Genomic DNA, 26,504 nt, shown 5'->3' with positions numbered 1-26,504 from the left:
CATAGTAAATGTTCGTCTAGACAAGCCCAAGCTGTCAGAAAACTAACCAGTTAATAGAAATGTCACCATTTAAAATGCCATAATCACTTGTCTTCAGTGAAAAGATGCATAGTGTATAGACACAATAACATTATATTTACTATTTACTAAAACAGGAGGAAATAAATTAGTAGTAATTAAAAATGAAACCACAACAAAGCACCACCACACCAGAGGGAAAGTCTTAAATCTGTTGCTTTTGTTACTATATGTCTCAGTTTTCCCAGGAGTTTCCTCTTTTTTGATCCTCCAGCCTCTGTCCGGGCAGATGCTACAAGTAAGATTAAATGTCCGGGATTTTTGCGGAGCAGATGTTGCAGCTCAGAGAGAGCTGTCTTCATGCCCTGATTGGTCCTGCCACTGCAGCCACAGCTGATTGGTCCCTTCCCTGCAGGCACATCTGCCAGATCCCAACCACCCAAGCCCTGGCTCCCCACCCTGGGCATGAGGGAGCGGGGGAAGATCCGGCAGAGAGGCATTGACTGATGACGGGCACTGTGTCCCCGACCTGCGCCAGCTGCCCTGCCACAGTGACAGGAAGCAACATGGCCTCCCACCTCGAGACTGAAGCCACAGCTACCCTCTCCAGCATCCCCCAGATACCTCTTCTAGTACAGACACACCCCTTCAATATCCCCCAAATACCCACTGCCCATACATACACCTCGCCAGCACCCCCAACTGTACTCCCTCTCCAACTCTCCCCCTCCCCCTCCAGCAGTGTCCTCTTTTTGGGAACCTGAAATATGTTAACCCTGCTCGTCTCAGAGTTCTGAAGGGCTTCGACATAGACACATATGGCCTCTCTGCTATATGGTGAATGAAAACGATGACAACTGCGGACATACAGATTATTAAATAGAAAAAACAAGAAATTAGTGCAAGAAATACTTTCTCTGAAAAGAACACAGATTCTTCAGTGCACTGGAGCTGTTCTTTTGTAGATTGAAACAATGGCACCTGTAGAAATCAGGGATTGAATGCTACACTGCTTCAACATATGAGACTTCCTATTTAAACCCCAGACCAGGAAATTCCATTTTCAGAAACACATGGCTAGTACATGAGACAATGAGTGATAGAGCTGAGCCTGACATCTCACTAATGAAGCTCTTAAATGGCATGCTTAATTAGCATTCATTTCTAACTGAGATAGCCGGGGAGAGATCAGATCTTAACATCAGAGTCCTGTGTTTTCTGCAATTCCACCACTGAGAAATTTATTATGGCATTCATCCCTTATCACACAACTGTGCTCCAGAATCTCAGAATAAACCATACAGATTTCTAGCTGTCATGGCTATGGAGAGTCTGCTACAAACAGGAACCAACCACAAACTGATACAGCATTATACTCCTGAGATTAAAGCTAGCTCAGATATGTCTACTTGAGCAAGAGTTACACCCTGTGATAGAAATATAGACAAACCCAAAGAGAAGAGAGAGAGAGAGAGAGAGAGAGAGCACAGAATATGCCAGAGACCAAATGCAGTAGGAATAGCCAAAGCAGAGACCAATGGGTCTCTATGACAGCAGAGAATTTTCGGTTTTTGACTGAACTTTCTCAGCCCTGTGCTGATTGGCTGTTTGCTCCAACACTCCCCTTCCCTCAGTCTCTTTATATCATTATTATTATTATTATTTTTTATTATTAAATAGTAATAGTGGACACCAGCCATAAGTTGCAATGAAATTACAAACTCGGCCTATGAATTTACACCTTTTAAATTCCCATCCTTACTCCTTATTAACCTCAACCCAGGCCTCCAGGAAGGTGAAGAAAATGACTGGGTGCCTTGTCAATCTTGCCTGAGGAAAAATTTCCCTCTTGAACCCAAAAATTGGCAGTTGGTCAGATCCACATCACAGCATCTTGGAAATGCAGCTCAAAATATACTTCCAGTGTGGGGCAGAGTTGGGGTGGGGGATGGAGGGGCAATAGCTGCAGCATTTCATAATATAGTTCCAGATTATTTCCCAGTATTTCATCATAAACGATGTAGTTTTTGTCACTCAAAAGGTTGAAATTCTATAGAATCTTAGGGTTTCTGTATATGCAGAATTGTACTGGTTTACATTTTAAACTAATTTAATTAAACTAGAGCAAAATACTGTGTGGACACTCTTATTTCAGTTTAACCAGATTTATTTGGGATCATTTAAATTGAGTAGGAACAGAAACAAGCTAAATCTAAAAATCAATGCTTAAAATGAAATGAGAATGTTGACATAGTCTTTTTGTACTGTTTTAACTATATACATTTAAATTCCACCTTAAATTAAACCAGTAAAATTAAGGCCTATTCTACACACACTTATTATACAAGTAGAACTGCCAGTGACGAATGCTAATTCTTAATGAAATAGTTATTCTGGTACAAGCCCTGTGGTGGATGCAGTTATACCAGTTTAAAAGTGCCCTATAGTTGTATAGCTTATTCACCTTCCTGAATGGGAATAATTATACCGATACAGAGCACCTTTATACCTGTATAACTGCATCCATGTTTGGGGTGTTGTACAGTTTTAACTCTATCAGTATAGTTAAAGTGGTACTACTTTTGTGTGTAGACAAGTCCTTTCTTGTATAGACAAGCCCTTAGACATTTTGTTATATTGTGACCAAAACAAACCCTTTGTTTCTCCAAGACAAAAAAACCCCAAGCATTTTCTACTTTTAATCATTTATATTTTATCCTAAAGGGCAAGATCTCACACTTCAAGAGGGAGAATGATGGCTGAAAAGTGCCCAATGAGAGGAGACTGTGAAGCCACATTTGACAGAAATGACTTCCTTCCTTTAATCTGGTTTTTTAACCTTCCTTAGACCCATCGTGCTCTGTATGTGTGTGTGTGTGTGTGTGTGTGTGTGTGTGTGTGTGTGTGCTTATGGAGGCAGGTGAGGTTAATGCAGAATACAACCCACTCTGTTAAATAACTGTTTCCAACATTCAGACAGAACTTGATCACCAATGGCAAGCCAGGTCACATACACAGATGTAAAGTTTTTACCCAGGGAAAGAGCATGTATGGCTCCTCCGACTTCGAATACAGGTAAAATATTCTTAATAATTATCAGATTCATATTTGCAATGTTATCTTGTCTTTAAAAAATGCCATTTCAAAAAGCTTTAAATAATTGGCACAACATTTTGACAGTGAAGGCAATGCACAGGAGGACAAAATTGTACACACACTGTGCTAGATACTCAGACGTCAGTTAGAGAAGCTCTAGTGAAATCAACTCTGTTATGTTCATTTACCCCAGCTGAGGATCTGGCCCAGTGTTTCTAGTAACAGAATAAAAAAATACTTTTTGCTAAATTTTAAATGAACAAAATAACAGTTTATTTTTTCAATATCATACTCTGATCAGAGGGTTACTATGGCTTAAGTAAGCCATGATCTGAACAATTAGCTAACCTGAAAGGCCCATTATTGCATTTTTCCATATCTACAATGTGCTGCTTCTGGCAAAATGGTTGCATATAACCCCATAAAAATCACAAACAGCAGTTGAAAATACAGCCACTGCTGTTGGAAGGCACCAAACGGACCCGTCTTGACTACAGTTCTTTAACATTTGTTTTTTAAATAATGACTTTCCCATCACCAAATGATCAAATCTGTCAATATTTCATACACTTATCATAAAAGACAAAAGTTTAAGGGGATATTAGAGGAAAAGAGCTGACTTTGACAATATTTCCTTCTTAGTGATATTCCCAGCACTTGAAAACGATTGATGAATTCATTCTTCAGTGCATTTTGTGAAAATTTTGGACTGCAACTAACATATGTTACAATGATTAAAAGTAAATATGAAATAGCCAACTTATTCTGAACACTATCTATTTCACAATGTTTTCAGGGTAAAATAGCAATTAAATAATTTTATTAGCAACCAACAATGTAATCATTTATAGTCTGTATTAGTAAATATAATAGTATTTATTATAATATCTAATTGATTCTTGATAGTTGAGCTCTGATTCAATGTAAATGAATGGTAGAAACAATATTTTGATTATGTATTTACAAAAACTATTTCTCATCATTTAAATTTGATTTAATTTCTTCATTTTAATTGCATGTACAATTAGAATAGAGATAATATATGCTACAGGGCTAAGTTATTATTATTCTGACTTTTTATATAATACAAGCCACAGAATTTGACCCACTTATTCCTCTGAGCTGAATAACTCCTTGTCTACCAGAAAGGCATCCAATTTAGATATGAAGAAAGAGATGGAGAATCCACCAATTCCATTGGTAGTTTGTTCTAGTGATTAATTGCCTTCACTGTTACAAAAATTTGTGCCTCATTTCTAATTTAATTTTTTCTGGCTTCAGCTTCCAGTCATTGGTTCTTATTATGCCTTCCTTTGCTAAATTAAAGAGTCTTTTAATAGTTTCTCCCTGTAAAGGTACTTATACACTGTAATCAAGTTACCTCTCAGGCTTCATTGTGATAAGATGAATAGATAGAGCTCTTTAAGTCTCCACTGTAAGGCTTTTCCTCTAGCCCTTCATCATTTTTGTGGCTGTCCTCTGCATCCTCTCCAATTTTTCAGTATCCTTTTTATAATGTGGACACCAGAACTAGATGCAGTATTCTATTGGCGGTCTTCCCAATGTTGTACCCAGAGATAAAATCACCTCCTTACTCCTACTCAATATTCCCCAGTTTCTACATGCAAGGATTGCATTAGTCCTTTTCCCCAGTGCATTACACTGGGACTCATACTGAGTTGCTTGTCTTAATCCTTTTCAGAGTTGCTGCTTTTGAGGATACATCATTAAAAACTGATATGGATCACTTGATAAGTTAGATGCATTTGAACAATGTGGCCAAGAGCCTCAAAGACATTTAGGTGCCTCTAATTCCCATTGAAATCTGTGGGAATTAAGCTCATGTGTTTAATATAGTCAAATACAAAGTCATACACTTAGGAACCCTTCAGGATGAGGAACTGTATCCTGGAAAGCAGTGACTCTGAGAGATACATATATGGTAATGGTAGATAAACAGCAGAACATGAGCACCCAGTGAGGTGCTGTGGCTAAGAAGGCCAATGCTATTCTTGGATGTATAAGCAGGGCAATGCTGAGTAGGAGTTGGGAAATAATATTCTCGCTCTGTACAGGATTGGTAAGACCATTACAGGAATGCGGTGTCCAGTTCTGGTGTTCACATTTTAAAAAGAATGTTGAAAAATTGGAAAGTGTTAAGAAAAGAGCTACAAGAATAATTTGAGGTCTGGAAGACCTGCCTTACAGTGAAGCACTTAGGAAGTCCAATCTATTTAGTTTATGCAAGAAAAGGCTTGACTTGATCATGGGATATAAGTACATGGGGAGAAGATTTCATATAGAAGATGGCCCTTTATTGTAGTAGCAAAGGCATAACACGATCCAATGGCTTAAAGTTTAACCCGGTTAAATTGAGGCTGGAAGCAATGGGCAGATTTTAAACAGTGAAGGTATTAACTAGTGAAACAACTTCCTGAGAGCTGTGGTGGATTCGCCATCACTTGAAGTCTCTTGGTCAAGACTGGATGTTTTTCTAAAAATACGCTCACCACAAGATATGGGCTTTGATATAGGAATTATTAGGTGAAATTCTATGGCCAGTGTTATGCAGGAGGTCAGACTAGATGCTACCATCTGGCCTAAGAATCTATGAATCTAGAAAACTAAAGATCTGCTAAAGTTGCACTGACACTCCACATGTTTGTGTATATACAATTAGTGGAAATTTCCATTTAATAGAAAAATCTCTCAGTACTCCATTGGATTTGTATATGCATGTATAAGAAAGTTGAGCAGAATTTCACTTTTAAAAGGTGGCATATGATCTGTGAAGAAGTGTATCTACTGAGATAGGGCTCTTTTATATGCTGCCTAAGAGGACGTTTGCAGCTGGTAGAATTCAGGTTGCAGGGGTAACTTGGACTTTGCCATCTGCCGATTTCTGATGGCTTTGCATTCTAACTTCAGTGATCTTTTTTGTAGATTTCTTTAAACACAGGCAATGAACTTATTTGGAGAAAAATCTGTTTCCATTTTACAGAGTCACTTTTTTCATACAGCCAGATAAGCTGTGTTTATATTTTAAAAAAGTAAAGTATTTTTGTCTGGGGATGGAGGGAATATTTGTTTATATTTACAGGTTTTCTAAGTCAATATTTTTAAATGAGTTTTCCTATTTACACAGCAACTGCATTTTAAAATCTACAAGCTTCCATTATTTCTTTACCATAAAACAATATTTAGATTTTAAGGAAAATATATATTTTAACAATGTCTTCCTGCAAACACTATCAGAGTAATCTCTTTCTTCTGTACAATGATGTCTGTACAAATTCTTCTAGGACTAACAGCAATTGAAAAACATGCATTTTTGGTGAATATTGATTTAATTGCAGTTATATATAATAAATATAAATATAATGTGCATATTTTCTACATTGTATTGGACTAATCAATTAAGAAATAATAAAACAAACATCAAAATATCTGTACACCCACTGAGTCACAACACAGGAGACCTTAAAGTGTAGATGTGCCTCATTTATTAATCATTTCCCCAATACTTTTCTTGTGTTATTGAACTTTGTAAAAATTCTGAATAGTTCAAATTAAACACTCAACAGATCAAATGCGCTTAGATTTTTTTCTAATTGCTAGAATACTTAGCTGAAGCTTAGGCTTGGCTCTTTCCTTCTCATGCAGCATCACCAGTTCTGCTGACCAAATTCTGCCCTCAGCAACACTTGTGCACTCACATTCCAGTAAATGGCTTTCACATGTGTAGCTCATTGGAATTTAGTTAACAATGCTCCTGATGTTGCACAGAAAGGAATAAACATCAGGAATATCTCTCTGAGCTGTGTTTGCTCTGCAAAAAAAATCAGGAAGAACTTATTTTGTCACCAACCAGCATTTTTTATTCAGAGTGAAATCACACTTTAAATTCACAGGGTTCTTGTAAAAAGCATGAACAACCTACAACAGCAGCAGCTCAAGACTCATTTTATATCTCACCCTTAACTGAATGGGGAAAAGATGCAAATATTATCTTCTGTAAAACTAGTGAGATGTTTTATCAAGGCAACATCTGGCGATGCAGCAAAAATATTGGAAACATAATTAAAACCTGAATGCATGAATGCTCTAAATTAATACCTGAGTACATGAATACATGAATGCTCTAAAGTCAAGTCATTTTAATCTCCCGCTTAAATTTCCACAGCCAATATCTCAGGCAACTCTATAGCGAGGGTTTGATGCTCTCTAACATTTTATAGTTAGGGTTCCAAGTTGTAAGGGCTACATATGGGGTCTTTTCAAGATAGTACCTACTAAATCCAGGTGTGAATTGGAGTGTGGGGAGCTGGGATGGGGAGCAAAGCAAAGAGGTACCCAGGTCATCTCAAGATAAGATATAATATCTCCCAGCCTACATGTAATGGAAACAAATGCTTTCGATACACGATTTGAAAGCTGGATTAAAGAATATCACATTTAAACTTGCTATTTATGATATCATTGGCTAGTCACGTTTTTGGCACTAAATTTTCCCAGACAGGACATAATATTAGAGCTAGTTGAAAAAATGTATTCTGTTTCCACAAAAGATTTGAAAGAAAACAAAATATTTTTGTCAAAATATTTTGCAAACTTTTGGGGAGGTTCGTTGGCAAAACAAGAAAAATATTTGGTTTGGCCAGGTTCACTTATTTTTAAGGAAACTTGAAATCTTTTGACAAAAACTGAAATTTCAAAAAAGCCATTTATCATGGAAAATGTTTTGACAATAAATGTTTGACCTCCTCTCCTAATATATCAAGTCTTGGATCACTGTAATATTCAGTATCTAATAACCACTAGTGACATAGCCATGTGCAAAGGCTGGTGCATAAACTACCAGGAATTGCCCTGGGAGGTGTTATGTCTCAGAGACACTTCTCCCTGCTCCCTGCTTGGTGGAAGGGGATATTGATTATTTGCTGGCATATACCAGCAGCAAATTGTGACACCTCCTGAGTTGACTCACTGTGTTGCAAATTTGTTGTGGGCAGAGCCAAGGAGCAACCCATTTCCCCCTTCCCCATATACATACACACACTCTTTATCCATCCGTTCCAAGGTTCAGGTAGTTCATGCAGGGGTGTAAGGTGGATTCTTACTCCCCCATTACTCCTCTGCATAGGCGTGTCATCTAAGACATAATCTAGCCCATTGTTTCTAGCAGTAATAAAGCTGAGCCAGCACCTCAGGGAACATGTGCACTCTGCAGATAAAGTGAATCTTGTGATGACTTCTCTGTTTAATTGTTTACATCTCCAGCATTTCCTTGCTTTTTACAGGGGATACGATCACATATGCTGAACTGCGTGTGCATCGTAAATCTGAAAGGACCAGCAGATCAGAGACTTCCCGTGCTGGTAATGTGGGTATTTGTTGGGGTAGCATTTTCAGTTATTAGAGATTTATTCTTTGCTGTATTAGCCACCTGTGAAAACAAATTTCTGAGACTCTCTAAATTATAAATCATGTATTGAAATTATTTCAACATTTTATAAGGTAACATTTCTATTCACTGCCTTAATGAGCTCTGCAACAGCTCTCTTGCGAAAGCAGTTTCAAAAGAAATCCCAAGAAATAGTGAGCTGAGAGAAAAAGAGCAGTGACGGTGAGTCACCTGACATGATGAGAATGACTCCTCAGAGACAAGCTTGCCTTGTTGTGGGAATGCAATTTCAAACCTGAATTTCATGGGTTTCTAATCTTTGGGTTTGTGTTATAACTAGAACACTCTTGTAAGGTGGACATACTGTGAGGGGTGTACTCTCTGGAACAGCCATTTTGGAAACCACAGAGACCGGTCCTTCAAGAGCTAGGGGAGATAGCAACAGCCAATCAGGGCCATGCTGGCCCAGATAAAAGGGGCTGCACGGCATTAGCAGTTCAGCTCCTGACTGGGCGTGGAGGAGGGAAGAAGGAGGCTTGAGCCTGGATGGAGGAGCCCAGCAATCAGACAATGTTCATGGTGCGCTGAACGTGCATAGCTGGGATCACAGAGGGAGAAGCACTGAGAGACACTGTCCCTGAGTAATGCTGGAGATAAAGTGGCCAGGTGGAAAGAGGCCCAGGGAAACAGCAGCGCGGACTGAAGGGAGTGATATGTGGCTGCTAGTTGTAGGTCCCTGGGCTGGATATAGGAGCAGTGGGAGACTTGGGTTCCGTCACTGGCCACAGGTAAAGTGATGGAAGCCCTAAGAAGGATGCTGGGCTAATTTGCAAGTCAGAGTGTTTTAAAGGGTCCAGAGCCAGGCTGAAGACCCTTGCGAGGGCAAATAGCCAGTTTGTTTACTGGTCTCTTTAATACCCCAGAAGGGTTCACTTCAACTGTGTGACTTGGCCCGAGGGCCAAACCACTGACGACCCAGCAAGGCTGGTCAGCCGGGAGCCCCAGGGGTGAGAAAAGGCCTGTGATACCATGGCAACTTGCTCAGCTGTGCTGAAGACAGCAGTGCCACTTTACACTCAGTGCACTGCTATGCACCTTCAGCCTCAACTTCACTTGAGCAAAGACATTGATGTGGGACCTTCTCCTTCCTATACATTCCTATGAACCAGTTTTCAGGCCAACTAACAGTGGCCCCACAGCACTTCCTTCTGAAAAAATGAGGGTGAGACCTTAGGGGAGGAAAACGCCACAGGAACTCATCATGTGGGCGGAATGAATATTCATGTAGCATTTTGTGATCTGTGACATCTACAGAATTCCCTTCTTCTGCCAGTTCTGTGATCCTGTCATTGGAAGCAGTGGAATTCCCAAACTTCCCAGTCATCCTGGGCAACATTCACTCCAAGGTCCTTCTCCCAGAGTCTGATTCTCCCCGTTCTGCCCTCTGTGTTTCTATTTACACCTCTGCACAGTGGGTGTAAAACGTTAACGAATAAAGATGACACTGGTAGTATTTTTAGACTTTCAATTTTGATCTCAGCACCTGGTTAGAAACTGACAGATATCTGAAGCCAATGTGTCATGCATGCACATGCTAGCAATGTGAGGGGCTTAAATTGCAATGTCCTCCAAAGCAACGCTTTTGTTTTTCTCTTTTGCAGGCCCTGGCTCCCAGTGTTCAGGCTGGTTCTATGTTGCTCTAGTCCTGGGGCTGATCGTACTGGTTTTGCTGGCTGTTATAATCACTTTTTGTGAGTGTCACTGTCCAATAGCTATAACTATATATATAGCTATAACCCTATCTACTCTCTACCAAGGTAGACATGACCTGAATTTCTTATTGAGAAAACAAGCAGGGAAAACAAATCAAATTTAAACAAAAAAACAACAAACAAAAAACAACAGCGAGATAAAAATACCTTCTTGATATATCATAACCCTACAAAAAAGGTGCAAATCTATTTTTATTCCCTTTGAAAGTTGCCTTCCTCATTGACTATGCTTTCTGTAATAAACCTATTTTTTCTGACCCATTGATACCAAGACTGCATATCATTGATGCTCCTATTAACCATGTTGTCTTCCTTTGCATTCAAGTCTGGAGGGAAAATACTAAGAGTCTGTCCAAGCTCAGTACAACCTGCACTGAAAACACGACATCTTCAGGGGAAATGCCATGCACAGGGCGGTGCTCAGCGACAATGAGTGGATTAATGAAAGATTTGTGTGAAGATGAACAGGGTGAGGAGTTACAGCCCCTCTCAAACATGAAAACTGTGCAGAGTGTTCTGTTCTGCTGTTGTTAATTCCCCTCTTCTATAACAACCTGAACTTTTTATGGGCCAGAATCTGGCTTCTTTTCTGTATGAGCAATCTTGTTTAAATCAATGGAACTACTCAAAGAGGATGAATAAGGTGTCAGAATTGGTCCCTGAAGATATATATTTTAACCAACAGTTTCAATTCCCAGTTGATAATTATAATTATTGATATGTTTCCTGTGCTTGGAATAGAACTGGAATGTCCAGGGCTCCTTTTAAAATGATATTAGATACTTTCAAGCAGTAATTCTCAACCTGCGGCCCATGGACCCCTGGGGGTCCGCGCACTATGTCTAACGGGACCAGGGAAGATTTAAACAGAAAACTGACTGAACAGAATTTAACTATATATACAGAAAATAGATTTCCAAAAGGGTCCTCAAATTAAAAGAGTTAGAAAACTGCTGCCTTACAGGCTGCTGGTGTTTTCAAGAACCCCAAGAGGCCAAGGATTCTTTCTAAAGAGAGGGAAGGACTTTGGCAGCCAGGGCCCTTTTAACAAATGACACCTGCAGCATTATTGCACTGGATCCATAATTTGCTGGTAGATATAATTGTTAAATATTTTTATAATGGAACTATTTTGTTTAAATCTGTAGCAGGAAGCAAAGCAGGAGCGGCTGGGGAAGATTCCAAATAAAAGCTCCTATGGTGAAAGAGAAAGAGAACAAGCGTAGTCTTAGGGATAACACAGTTTCCCTTATACTAATAAAGTTCCTTGACACTGTGGCCTTCTGTAGACCTGGATCTAAAGTACAGTGGTACCGTGTTCAAGATAACACTTGTCACTAACCTACTCTAGAGGTCTAGGCTAGACAAGGGCAGGTGCCCTTAGCACATATTAAACTGATCACATTCAAATCTAGGTTCCCCTTTTGCCTAGACAAGGGCTGTGTTAGAAGGAAGCTACATTTCCTGTGGTTCTCCAACACTGGGGGTTGGTGACGTTTCAGGGTGCACTTCAGAGCAGTGAGAGGTTGTGTCACTGCCTGCCCTGTAACTCTGGCTGCCTTAAATACTCTGCTGCTGCGGTTCACAGCCCGGCCACCAACAGCCGGCGGACAGACGTACAGATCCCTGGATGTGTGTGTGCAATGTGCAGCCCCGGTTCAGCTCTTCGACCCCAGCAGCCACGCACAACACAATAGCCCCACCCTGGTCGTCACCAGATTCATTACTACTCACCCAAATCCCATGGGAAACACATTTGTAACCCTTGCAAATGTCATTTCCCCACCAGGGCTAGGGAAACTGATTTTTTTCTTGTAATACCCTTCAGTAGCTGTGGCATTAAAAAGTCCATTCCACATTCAGAATAGATCATCCAAATTCTCCCTCTCCTTTATTTAACTGGAAGCTGACCGCATATGCATAAGTGTAATTTTACCTTTTCTATTCTTTTTTTAATGAGGAGACTTCCTCTCTTTTACATCAGTTCCTCTGAGCTCACTGTAGTTCCCCATTATCTCCTCATTGCATTAGATGGTAGGATTTTCATGGCAGGGACCATGTTTCAAATCAGAGGGGGCCTTTCTCAAGCTGTTAGGAGCTACTAAGATATAAATAAGAATAATAATCCTGTCTTGTATACACACACGTACAAGGGCAAACACTTTGGGTCACCGATTTATTTCAGTTGAAGGGAAAACAAGTAATCAAGCAAGAATGGTGGCAGGCTACATCTCAACAACTGAGAACAAAATGGCAGCTGCTGCCGTCAGGCTCATCGAAATGCACACAGGAAATGAAACCACAATTCGAGGGGGAAGCTTGCACGGCATCACATTGCTCTAAGCAATGGTTCCTTAAAGAGCATTTAATCAATTCTATTATAATTAAAAGAATGTAAGACATACTGTAAAATGCAGGGCAACGGACAACTTTCCCCAAGAATCTTTAATTTTCCAAAGGGTACTGTTAGCATCTGGGAAGCTATTTGCTTCCACACAATATCTAGAATCTATTTTGTTCACCTCAAAAAATGGAAAATGTAGTCATATAACTTCTTCAACCCTCATAATTAATTTAGCAATTCTCGAGACAAACATCCAAATGTCTTTGGGATACATTATCCATGATATGTAGTGTCCCAAGGTTACACTCGGTATTTTAACATCCACACTGCCCAAACTGCGATGGGACTAATTAAACAATTTGTGATGCTGGTTATGATCTTCTTTCCCCCCAGGAGGAACAGAGTGTCTGCTCTGCCCCCTACAGTGGATGCTGCACAAGGGGAGATGTTACTACTTTTCAGAGCAGCAGGGAACCTGGAATGCCAGTGTGCAAAATTGTTTAGGCAGGAAATCCCAGCTGCTTGTTGTTGATGAGGCTGAGAAGGTGAGTCTGGGAGCATCCCACATGGTACCCAGCAATCAGCAAATCCTCCATGTCATTCGGACACTTCACTGAAAAACACAAATATACCCTTGCTTTCATAAGGGCCTGTGACCAAGCAGCTCTTCCTGAGAATTGGCTGTGTATGGTCTTTAATGCCCCACAAACAGGAGTCCCACTTGGGAAGAAGCCTAGAGGGAGCAGGGCCTGGCCTTTCTTCCCTCTGGCTGCGATCAGGTCTCTGATCGATTACTGAAGAGTTCTCTAATAAATGGTGAGCTCCTCTGAGTTGGGTGAGGCTGATGAGGGAGGGGCTCAGGAACCTTCTTCTGGTGTAAATGTGGAAGGCAGCTTAAGCGCTGATCTGGGAGGAGGTTAGGGACACAATCAAGGAACTTTTGCCCACCTCGGGCAGTCTGCTAATGCAGGAAGGGCTTGGCTCTGCTGTTGAGTAGGAGTTTCATGCCGTTGAGGGCCTGCCCAATCTCCCTTTGGAAATGTAGAGGGCAGCTTCCCTTTACAAGGTAAAAAAGGCCTGATTTTCAGGTCTGGCAGCTCACTCAGGATCTGGCTCTTTTAAGCGACTCTTATGGTCTCCCAAGCTTGAGACTTTTGGGAAAAGCAGCTCTAAGGATTGCCATGTGCCTTAAGGCTGTTCCAACTAAAATAGTTACTGGTGTGGCTGAGCCAATAGCCTTGTCTTTCATGTCTGTTCTGCTCTGAGTTAAAAATGAGCATGTGATTGAATGGAGAATGAGGCAGAGCTGGAATGCCCCATCAGTGTGTAATGTATTTCTGTTTGATCCACAGCAATTTATAGAAAACAGAACAGAAAATAAATATTTCTGGATTGGATTAAAGTTTCAAGAGAAAGAGAAAAGATGGATGTGGCTTAATGACTCCCAATTAGAAGAACACTGGCTGAGTTCGTGGGTGGATTTTTCTTTGTATAAATGTGATGTTACATTAATATAAATGCAGATACAGCTCTGAACCCTTAGCCCAGGCTAAGTAGTTCCCAAAGCACAGAGCTAGTGCTGCGATCCAAGGCACATATTAGGATCCAGCTTAGATTCCTAAATCTCCAGGATGACCCGTTCCACAGAAACTAAATTTTCCATGGCTACTTAGGCCCTATCGACATGGTTGTTTGGGGCGTATTTTGTAGCACTGTTGCTTCCCCGTATAACAGCCCCATGAAAAGCCTCTACTGTTTGTCAGTACTAGGATTATGACCATATTGTAACTTAGTTAATTGATGGCCAATTAACTCAAGTCAAGTTACACAACTATACATGCTAATGTAGACTGTACACACATTTGTTCCTTCTGGTCTTGGTTCACTCTACAGTGAACCCTGGGAACAAGTGTTTATGGAGTGTCTATATCAGCATGTACCATCAAGTTAATTGATTATTGACTAGAAATTTTAGGAACAAAAATACAGGACCAAATACTTCAATCTAGACGCAGTTTTAATATGGCACCAGTGTAAAAAGAAAGTGAATTGTATCAGTGGAGTTTATTTGGGGCTCCCACATGGGGGATGAAATATTCACCTCTGTGACATCAACAGAGATGCAAAACTCCGACTGACTTCAGTGGAATCAGGATTTCACCCTTCCCCCCCAAGGTTTGTATTAGTGCAGCTACCCTGGTGTAGTTACTACTGTAAAAAGCAGCCTCCTGTCTAGACAGGACCTTACTTGGCATCAAAGTGAAAGTGGTGATACCTTTCTTCTCTTCTGTGGAAATCAGGTGGCTTTGGGCAAGGTGAGGCTAGCAGAAATGGGGAAAGTAAGGTACACTGACACACATATCAAAGTGCAGTGGGGACTGCAGGAGGACAAATAGTTATTTAAATGGTTTAAAAACACACACAAAAATAATACATAACTTGAAAAATTATTCAATCATATTTGCTAGTGGCACTAACCTAAGAACGTGCTGAGTGCCTAGGGATATTCTGCGTGCATAGTTGACCTGTGAATTGGTGGACAGTCCCACCAGCCCCAATTGACATCCATCAAGTAAGGCCTGTAATTATTTTAGAGTGACCCTGATGCTGCCTGCTTGTTAGTAGATTGCACATGGACTCCAGGTTATGGCTCAAATCCACCTGCAAACTCCCAACATGTGCGAACTGAGTGTTATTGAAGAGTGGGGACCACTTGGGCTGACCCTCTCACAGGGTGGCATGTGCACTTTCCCTGTTATGGAAGGCTAGCCCCCCACCAGGCCCTTTCTGGCTGAGACCCCATCACCGCTCCACCCCGTCTGCCCCCTGCCCCCTCTCTCACCAGTCAGCCTGCTGGCTCAGTCCCAAGACCCAGCCAGTGCCCAGAGCAGCCCTGAACCCCGGTGGGCCTGCTGGGGCCTGGCGTGGTCTGGAGGAGCCCCAAACCCCAACCGGCCAAGGCCGTATCCTGAGCCTCGGCTGGCCAGATGAGCTCAGAGTCCCGCCCTGGCCCAGCCCACTGATCTCCATCACCTGCCACCCAAGAGGGATGGGAAGAAGCAGGACCGCCACAGTCCAGGCATCTGGTGATGGGTTGGCGGTAGCTGTATCAGGGAAGGCTTAGCTCCCATGGCCTATTATACCCACTGCCCTCTTGTCTAACATGCAGACCAGACATTTAGATTCATGTAGCTGAAAACTCCACCCTACCTCCTCACTATTAAGACTCAGCATTTTTGCTTTGTGCAACTGTTTTCCTCATCTTGCTGATGATGTTCATGGACATGAAGACCTCTGAATTCCATCTCCCAGTGTCTGCACTCCCAGATTCCCTGTGTACATCAAATATGTCTGGTCAAATGAAATGCAATGAGCCTGCATATGTCAGTCTAACCACATAAGAAAAAACACACACACACACAAGAGTAAAAAAACCTGGTTCCCTCCTTCAAACTCTGTTCCTGTCTTTTTATTCAGTATCAAGTTCTGAGCTAACCTTTCAGTGAGCAGCTTTTGTTTTCTCTTTAGGAATGTGGCAAATGGAAGTGAGATCTGTGCTGCTTTCAAGAAGGAGAGGTTTCACCCTGAGAAATGCCAAAACTCACACAAATGGATCTGCAAGAAAAATGCAACCCTGCTGGCTCCCGGGAACACTGCAGAACATTAGACACCGTTCCTTGTAGGATGATGCATTTTCTTGTACTTTGATGATTTTTTGTTGTAAATAACCATAAGAGCATTGCACAGCGAGCACAGCATTCAGCAATCCTGTGTAGATTGACCACGGGCTGCATTAGGGCTAGGTTTGTGTTGTAACATCCGTACTCCCTGGTATCTGAGGCTAGAGGATGTTTGGCTAAACAGAGTGTAATAATTGATGCACCATAAATAAGCTAATAGCACATTCGATCCAGGGAAGTGTCGTTCCCCTTCCAGCTAGAGCAGCCTAATTCCATTTTATTCACCTCTTCAGATTCCAGATGCTTTTCGTTTTAGGCCAATCCATATGTTTTAAGCTTTAGTGCCAAATGACGTGTACATAAATGTGGAAATGCCTGTGACATCAGAAATGATCTTCATGCTGAGTCTGTATTAAGAAATGACTGATAAATGCTGCTTTTGTAGTTCACTGTAAACTTTTGTATTAATATTTTCATGTAGAAACGTATACAATGGAACGTTATTACCTTCCCCTAGCAGCTTGTGCATCAGCAGGAACCTGCCATGCCCAAAGACGACTTATGTGTGCACTATTGGTTAGTGTCAATATTAATTAACTGGACAGGAAACACATATTTTAACAGATGGGAAACTAAGGCAGTTGGGTCTGGCTCATAGAATCATGGAAATGGTCTGGACTGGAATTGACCTCAGTAAGTCATCGAGATCAATCCCCAGCATTGAGGCAGGACTAAGTAATGACTAGACCATTCCCGACCCGTGTTTGTCTAACCAGTTCTCAAAAACCTCCAGTAATGGAGCTTTCACAACCTCCTTAGGTAAACTATTCCAGTGTTCAGCCACTCTGACAGTAAATTCATTTTTCCTAATGTCCAATCTAAACCACCCTACCTGCAATTTAAGCTCACTGCTTCTTGTCCTAGCCTTAGAGGTTATGGAGACCAATTTTTCACCCTCCACCTAACAGCCTTTTACATACTTGAAAACAGTTATCGTGTCTCCCCTCAGTCTTCTCTTCTCCAGACTTAAAAAAACCATTTTTTCAGTCTTCCCTCATAGGTCATGTTTTCTAAACCTTTAATCAATTTTGTTGCTCTTCTCTGAACTCTCTCGAATTTGTCCACATCTTTCCTGAAATGTGGTGCCCAGCATTGGACACAATGCTCCAGCTGAGGCCTTAGCCACACGGAGTACAGTGGATCCACCCAGTCAATCAGGCTTTTAACTTCCCTTGGTTTCAGTGGAGGTTAGGAACCTAAGTACGAGTGTGGAGCTGGGTGATTAAGTGATTCTCCAAAGGTCACACAGGAAAACTATGGCAGAGGTGGGAATTGGATTTGAAACTCCTGAGAGACAATCTAGTAGCCTAATGATCTTCTTGAATTATGTAAAAGCTTTCCCAACATGCACCTTATTTTTAGACAGAAGAGGTTATTTTCATGGGATGCCCAGTTATTGTTCCAGTAAATTCCCAAGATCCTATAGTTGTTGTCTATATTTCTTAAGAAGGCCTTGTTTAATTAAATGATTGCAGTGTAAGATTCTTCGTTAAATTAGATACTGGCTTTGTGTCTGACCTTATTGCAAGCAGGTTACAGTCTGTCTCTGGGAGAGAAGCATAGTTAAAAGCTTAGAGATTGGATAACCATAGCTAGAACAATCAGTCAAAGATTCAACCTGATCTGCCATGTTAGAGACCCAGTGTGAAATCCTGGCCCCAGTGATGTCAATGGCAAAATTCCCACTAACTTCAAGGAGGTCAGGATTTCATCCCTAGATTCTATTTCTAACTGAGCCTGCAGTGAGCTTGAATAGCCTCTCTGTATATTTATTTTAAAATGTCATATGTGCGCAACATCCTAGACTTGATTATTTTCAGGACTGAGGTTCACGGCCTTTGTCAATGACAAGTGTGGTTAAATATGAACGCAAAAAGCAATTAGTAGAGGTGATACAAGCTCGTAGCAAACACGATCAATGTATAACTGACTGTTGAAAGTGACACATGAGGAACAATCAGTGGCACCAGCCATGGATCCTCGAGCATTCCAGATTCCTTGCAAAGGGGTTTGACAAAAGATGAGACAATCCAATGAAGACCTGCAAAAAGGAGTGATTTTTGACCCACAAAGCACCAAGGGTAAAATCTTAGCTCCACTGAAGTCAATGGGAGTTTCAATGGGGCCAGCATTTCATCCCAATTGTATATGTTTCTACACTGTCCAACAAAAAAAAGAATGATATTATTAAAAGTAAAAAGTGCAACTCTTCATGTAAAAACAATTTCTTAGGCCAGAGTTAAAATGTTATGCAGCTGTGGGACAGAGGGACAGTGCTAATGTGTCCTCTGAGAGATACAGTCTTTAGCCAATATTTGTTATGACACTGAAACAATTAAAAGGCGCTGAACCTTTCCAGAGAAGATGATGCATTGTCTCAGCTTACGCCCAAGTGGTAAGTGTCTTTGCTACTTCAGAGATGGTTGTTATCTAATGGGTTAATATCTAGCAGATCGTGTGTTTGGGACTTTGCTAGTGAGTGTCTAACAAACACAGTTACATGTGAGCTACATGTCACCTAGCCCTTCTCTGGCCTTATGCATATTGAGCAGCTCCAACTGGTGTGCAGAAGGCACACAGGAGATAAGGCTAGTGCTGCAGGTGACACCTTCCTCTGTGGGTGTGAGAATGTGTCCTTCGCTATGTGTGAAGGCAAAGAGAAGACAGCAGAGTGTGAGCAGCAATGTAAAGATTAACACCTTTTGTCACAAAACTCTACATACAGAATCTGGTGAGCCCATAGCTTCAGGTTCTTCCTGCTGCACCTTTTAAATGGCTCTAAAAGGGTTCCTGACAACTAATTTAAACTTACTTCTTGCTTCTTCCGGACTAATGCCTGGTGATGCACATAGAGGTCCTCAAGCCAAGATGATTGATTCCTGATTCAAAGTTTGAGGTCACTGGGTGCCTTTCTAATGACAGGTCTTTTGTGTATGGTACATAACTCAGGGGAGCTCAATCTTCTGCTTTCATTGCTAACAAGAAAGTCGGGCCTAATGCGCACTGGATCCTGAACCGCGTTTCAGATGAAGCCAGTTCACCTTCAGACTAACGCTCTCTTTCAGGCTATGTCTGCACTATGGGCTAGGGGTGTGATTCCCTTACTCGTGTACACACACTCGCACCAGCTCTCACTGAGCTAGGGAGAGTGTAAATAGCAGTGCAGCCACGGTCACACAGGCAGCGGCACCGCTGGGCCATGCCGAGTACACCCCAGTGATTTGAGGCTTTGATGATGCTACCTGTGCTGCATGGCTGTGCTGCTATTTGTACTCGTGCTAGCTTGATGAGCGCTCGTGCCAGTATGTGTGTACAAGCAGGGACCCACCCCCCAACTCAGCGTGTGGGCATAGCCTTTCTGTGGTTCAGCTGGTCTGGGTTGTCCCATTTTACAGAGAGTAAGTGTGTATTTAAAACCACTTCAGGAAATTCTGGTCAGGGCTCAGTAGGGTCAGAGGTCCCAGACAAACCATGAGAGCATCTCAGTGAGGAAGACGCTGCTTCTATTTTAACAAGGGACTCACACAAACATGTATTTCTTTGGCTTGTGTTGCCACAGTAAGTCAATGCTGCACAGAGGAGGGGTAATGGGCTGGGAAATCTATTTATTAGATTTTCATCGTGGACCAAGATGTTGGCTGCTCAGTGAGGAAGGAGGCTGCTTGGTGATTGTAACCCAACACCAGCCAGACTGACCATTTCCCATCATGCTCAGCACCTAGTTGTGCTTATTCAGATACAGTGAAATCAAGCTAAGTGTTACGCTGAATTCCTTTGAATTGCTGGTATTCAGAGAGAGATATCAGCACAGGATCACAGAGAGATGCAACCCAGGGAACATCTTTATTGAACTAACCTGAAACCAGCCAGGACTGGCTGAGCTATCCCCTAATAGCCTAACTCTATTGCTATGGCAACAAGCTAAGCTCTGTTGCTATGGCAACCTAGGAAATTAGGCAAGGAACAAAATGCACAACATATTCCTCCCCCCTTAATGAAAGCGCCCATTAAAGAACAATCACTAAACTAAGGAAGGAGGGTAGATTGCTTCAGTTCCTGGATAAACCCTGGGAATTATTCTGCCCCATAACATGGGTTTGCCCTAGCTGAAGATCCAGCCTTTTGTTGCAGGGTCGATTGAAGGAAGATTGAGCCAGGTGGAGTGATAAGGAGTGTTTATTGGGTTACAGCCTCTAGACCACTCGTTTCTCTTTGCCTTGCGACCAATGATGCAAGCCCTGAATTAACTACTCTACAGCTGTTTAGCTAAAATAATATGTAAATACACACACTTTTACAATGCCCCATGAAACCCCTATTTGGTGATAGAAATGGTTATAAAATGAATATTAATGGCTATAGGAGGCATATAATTATACCCACTCCTGTTTATTATTTACCACTTAACCTGCATGGCATATGCATTTTCGCCATGAATTTGGCCATCGTGACAGCAGGAATGACCATAAATTTCCTTAACGAACAACTGCAAGGGAAAAACAAAGGGGAGATATGCTGAGCTTTCTCTAACAGGCATGTTGTCTGAGAAAGCACTTCTTGTCACCTTCTTTGTCCAGAGGGTGAGGGGAGGAATAGACCTGGCCTGCCCATATTATAACCCTGTTACCATGGTACCTATTGGTCGGGTCATTTTACCCTGTTTCAGTGTTTACTTCCCCCACTTCCTAACTACAAGGCTAGGAAGCTGCTGTGTGATCAGTGCATGATTATTGCTTGTGTAGTACATGGCCTTTTTAGTCCAAGCCAGGGGTCCCGCGGAGGACAATTCATGTCCAAAGCCTGGGCCCAACTCCCAGCTCCCCAGGAATTTGGCCCACCACTGACCTCTTTTGTATCCGCGCCCACACCATTGAGGAGGCCTCCTCTCTCTAGGTGGATTACGGCAGACTTCTGGTGTTCTTGCACCAGAAGATGTTATTGATACAGGTCTAACAATGGGTTCAGGACTCGTAGCTCGAACAGGTGAGGATGTTGTATCTGCTCGAACAGGGGAGGGGGCTGTATCTACTGCAGAGGTGGATGGAGAATGGGAGTCAGGAACGGGTGACTCTTGAATCAATGATAGCTCACCTGTAATGGTGAGGTCAGGCAGTTCAACTGGAGATGTGTCCTTGGGACATGTATGACCTGGCAACAACTGATTTACATGCTGCCACCATGTGAAATAACAGTGTAGGAAACAGGCTCTGTTTGACTGATGAGTGTAGCTGGGACCCATTTAGCTCCTGAAGCATAGTTATGAGCTAGGACAGGCTGTCCAGGACTAAAGGTTCGGTCTTTTGTTCTGTGTGCATGTCTGATGACTTGGTCTTGCTGTTGATGTTGCACAAGTTGTTGTGCTTTGGCGGGTTTCAGCAGAAAAAAGCAAGTGTGGAGCTGTCGTCCCATCATTAGAAAGGCTGGGGACACTTTGGTTGTAGTGTGAGGTGTGTTTCTGTAGGATAGTAAGAAGGTGTCCAGACACTTTTGAATGGATGATTGTCCCCTTGATGATCTTAAAGCTTGTTTCATGGTCTGCACAAACCTTTCAGTTAATCCATTGGTGGATGGATAATACAATGCTGAAGTGAGGTGATGTACCCCATTTGCTTTCATAAGATTTTCAAACTCCTGAGAGACGAACTGTGGTCCACTGTCACTCACAAGTTGTTCTGGCAGACCGAAACGACTAAAGTTTTCATGCAGTTTCTGGATAGTACTTTCAGCAGTAGTGGATGGCATTATAGACACTTTTGGCCATTTAGAGTGGGCATCCACAACAACCAGGAACATGCTTCCTTCAGATGAGCCAGCAAAATCACATGAATACGCTGCCAGGGTTTTCAGGCCAGTCCCATGGGTGTAGGGCACCAACTGAGGCACATTCCTCACACTCTGACATGAAGTACAAGCTCTTGCCTTCTCTTCAATGGCACTGTCCAGGCGAGGCCACCAAAAGTAGCTTCGTGCAATTTCTTTCATGTGCACTATTCCACAGCGACCTGAATGTAGCTGTTCTAATGCCTGGGATCTCAGTAGTGGTGGAATAATGACTCGCATCCCTCACAACAAGCAACCTTCTGCTCTCAGCAATGCATCAGCTTATCCACCATGAGATTGATTTAGATGCCTTAGCACCTTTTTTTCTTGGATAAAATAAGACCACTAAAGATGTGGTTTTTCTTATGCTCTCAGTTCTTTTCAAATAAAACTTTAAGGCTCACCTTACATCCAAAAAATGCCATAGCTTCTCTTTTGGGTGAGAATGATGTGGACAAAAAGAAGGCAATGAGATCTTTTGTGCTCAATGAAAAATCAAATTTACTCTTGGAATAAAGGTGGGATCCATTCTCTCAAAACCTCCTTATCTTTGTAAAAGATGCAACAGAACAGATCAACTGACTAAGCTCCCAACTGCCAAAGTGACAGCAATCAAAAAGGTAATTTTGATAGTCAAGTAATATATTAAAACTGATTTCATAGGGTCAAAAGGTGCCTGCATTAAGGCATTGAGCACAATGTTCAAATCCCAAGACAGAGCTCTATGCACCCTAGGAGGACACAAGAGGTGAGCTGCTCTAATGAAGCGACTATAAGCATGTGGCCCAGCCCAGGAGGGGTGTTGCTGCTTTTCCTCAGGCCCAGGCTCGAGGAAGGCCACAGCGCCTTGGTCTACGGCAGGAAAAAGCTAGTGTTCGGTGGGTCTGTAACCCTCAGCCATCAAGCGGGCGGGGCAGCCAAAACAGTCTGTAGCCCCCAGCCCTCGAGCAGGGTGGGGCAAGCCAAAGCAGTCTGTTGCCTCCGGCCCTCGAGCAGGGTAGGGCAGGCAAAGTAGTTTATAGCCCCCAGCCTTCAGGCAGGCGGGGCTGGTAAGCTTGGTATCCTCTGGCAGGTGGGTTCAGAGGAGCCACACACTCCCAGGGTGGCTAGGGAAGGGGGGAGAGGGACGCAGGCCCACCCAACTCCACTGCGTCCCAGCCCAGGCCCTATCAGTGGCAAAGTGGTTTGCCACTGAGTCAGAGGGGATCCAGCCACAACACGCTGACTGGTTCGGCCAAAGCCTCAGCCAAACTATGTTTGGCTGTCCCTGGGCTACTTCCTCCCACCCTGTGCCTGGGTACCTGCAGCAAGGGGTCTTCCTCCAGGTCACAGGGTCCCAGCAGGTCCTCTGGTATACCGGGCTCAGGCAGTGGGTCCCTGGCGTCGGGCAGCTCCTCCAGGTCAGGACCGGCCTCAGGGGGTTGCTCTCAGTCAGTGGCCTCGGGTAGCTCTTCCCAGTCACTCGGGCCCGGCAGCCCAGGCAGGGCTTGGAGGCTCCAGTTGGTGGGGCGGTTGCTCCACACAGCCGCAGGGCCTGGGTCAGGCCCAGACCGCAACCTTGGGGAAGACACCTCGGTCTCTGGTGGCAGCTTCCCCATGACTGAGCTGCTAGGCCGATCTTTTAAGCTTCCCTTTCCTCTCCTGGCTCCACCCAGGGTCATTTTAAGATCTTCGTAGGCCCTAGGCACACTTGCCTTTGTAGGCCCCCCCAACCGAAATAACTAATTTGATTTTAAGCTATTAATAAATATATCTTTTTAAATAAAAATAAAAAAATTATATATAAAAATTTTTTCGTAGGCCCTGAAAGTTTCATAGGCCCTAGACACTGTGCCTATTGGATAATATGGCCCTGGATCCGCCCCTTTTCTCCCAGGGTATTTGGCCTGTAGGGCCTTGATCTGCCCAGCAGGGGGGTTGCAACTTGTCCTTGGACCCAGGCTCCGAGGAAGGCCACAGTGCCTTGCTACAGCGACATATGTTCTTACAGTGGGAAATGGAATATTTTTTGGATACAGTAAAAATTGCAAACAGAGCAGAAACATACGCTTTCAAGGTATTGGTCTGCAACCCAATATCAAAACCATCTTGTTAAACCTCCAGAACATGAGACACTTTGGATACTTGATGCTGAAATGTTTCTGTCTACATCAAGCTTTGAATTTAGACCAAATCTTGAGTAAGCCCTGTTTGTTGATTTCCCCCCATATACTAACAGAGATTCAGTGAGATGAGCAGATTAATGCTTTCATTCTATAAGCTTCCTTTCAAATGCCAAGCATCTAGATTTAGCATGCTTGAATCCCTGGTGAGGAACTGGACCCTGGAATAACAAATCTGGCCTTGGATTTAAGAACATAGGTGGCTCCACTGACAAGTTCATGAGGTTGGGAAACCAAAGTGTCCTGGACCAATGGTGGACTACTAAGATCACTTCTTTTTCCTCCTTTATGATCTTCTGTATTACTCTGGTAATGCTGGGCACGTGGGGGGAAAGCATAAAGTAAGCCCTTTTAGGCCTCGGGCTCCTGGCTCCCTTTTTCTTGCAAAATATTGGTGAACCTTCTCGTTTGCCTTGGATGCAAAAAGATCCAGAAGCAGAATGCCAAATTTTTTATGATAAATCAGAAGGATTCATTCTGAAGACTCCACTTTGAAGATGCCTAATCAGTTTTCCATCTGCTCAGCTAGTCAACTTTCGCTTTGCTGGTGCCCGTAATATGCAACGCCCTGATAGAATTTTGATGATCAATGATACAGTTTTTTTGGTAGATCTCTTAACTTCATATCCCCCAATGGTGTATGTATGTCATTACTGACATATTTTCCATCATTACCAGAATATGACCGTTCTGGTACTCTGAGGCCAGTTGCTGAAGAACATACTTTATTTCTTTCATTCCAAGAAGGCCCATGTCCCTGGAGCTACCAATGTCTCAGAGAATGCTCCCAGATTGGCATCTGTTGCTATGACAGATCTCTCTGGTTCTGCAATGGCCAACCTTCCTGAAGTCTCTCTGGACTCATCCACCAATCCAGGATTTTCAACACATCTCATGGAACATTCACTTTCTGAAACGGAAAAATCAGAAAAGAGTGGGGAAAAGACAGCAGGAAACTCTGAAGAGTCCTCATATGAATTCTTGTTCAAGGCACTATCCCTATGCTTTATTTATTGCTTTAGTTCTCCCTAGAATGCTCATTAGGTCCTCGGGCACCTCCTGAGAAGGATAATTGATCTGATCTTGTCCCATCTTTTGACTGACAGAAAGATTTTGTGAGCTCTTGTATCTATCAACACTCCAAGATAAACTATGCTCTGAAATGGTTGACGATAATGCTTTCCAAAATGTACTATATAAATCCATGCTGTTGCAAACTTTGGATTGCTGACTGAGTTCCTCGAGTAGATCCCTCCTTGGACAGGGCGTTGACTAGAATGTCGTCCAGGAAAAGTATAACTGTATCTCCTTCTGCCTGAGAAAAGCCACCAGAATAATGAGGACTTTCATGACACACGAGGTGCGGATGACAGGCCAAAAGGTAGCACGTTTGTATTGAAAATGATTGTAATAAAAAGTAAGAGCTTGGAACATAAGGCCTAACATAACAGGCCAGGTATGAGGCATGAGGCCTAGCATGACAGGTCAGATATGAGGCCTGAGCTAAAATAATGGTCAAGTCTGTTATAAAAGCAAAGTTAACAGAAGTCATGCTGTGGAAGCTGACAGGCTCACAGTAAGTGGCAAGAACAGAGCTGGTATAACAAACACACATTCCAAAGAAGTACTAGGCACAAGCACATTCCAGAAAGGTATCAGGACATCCTAATACCCCAGAGATAACGAGGGCTCACTGACCTCCTCAAATAACACTACAATGGATAGAAATATTCTGTGAACATGAGATGTTTTGACCGAACCATCCAGAGCAACAGTCTCAAGTTGCTGTGGGGGAGGTCTACGTTGGATATTAGGAAAAAGTTTTTCACTAGGAGGATGGTGAAGCACTGGAATGGGTTACCTAGGAAGGTGGTAGACTCTCCATCTTTAGAGGTTTTTAAGGTGTGGCTTGACAAAGCCCTGGCTGGGATGATTTAGCTGAGGTTAGTCCTGCTCTGAGCAGGGGGTTGGACTAGATGACCTCCTGAGGTCCCTTCCAATTCTAATATTCTATGATTTTATTCTATGTTTGTTTTAAACTTGCTGCCTATTAATTTCATTGGGTGACCTCTAGATCTTGTGGTGTGTGAAGAGGTAAATAACACTTTCTTATTTGCTTTCTACATACCATTCATGGTTTTATAAACC

The 26,504-nt window shown here is 42.6% G+C and overlaps 1 protein-coding gene across 1 annotated transcript; it reads left to right on the top strand.

The window, feature by feature from the left end:
- The first annotated feature begins 3,011 nt into the window (after window positions 1-3,011).
- On the top strand, window positions 3,012-16,743 carry LOC137164757 (killer cell lectin-like receptor subfamily B member 1B allele B). Its single transcript, XM_067565689.1, has 7 exons — window positions 3,012-3,093; window positions 8,415-8,492; window positions 10,180-10,269; window positions 10,616-10,759; window positions 13,028-13,179; window positions 13,987-14,105; window positions 16,163-16,743. The coding sequence occupies exons 1-7, from the start codon at window positions 3,012-3,014 to the stop codon at window positions 16,299-16,301; spliced, it is 804 nt and encodes a 267-aa protein (XP_067421790.1). The 3' UTR covers window positions 16,302-16,743.
- The last annotated feature ends 9,761 nt before the right edge of the window (window positions 16,744-26,504 follow it).

Source organism: Emydura macquarii, unplaced genomic scaffold (genome assembly GCF_026122565.2).
Source record: "Emydura macquarii macquarii isolate MOO-44397 ecotype Brisbane River unplaced genomic scaffold, CSIRO-AGI_Emac_v2 contig_2694, whole genome shotgun sequence".
NCBI lineage: Eukaryota > Metazoa > Chordata > Testudines > Chelidae > Emydura > Emydura macquarii.
Note: the sequence above shows the minus strand (reverse complement) of the source record. Positions and strands in the feature narration are given on the sequence as shown.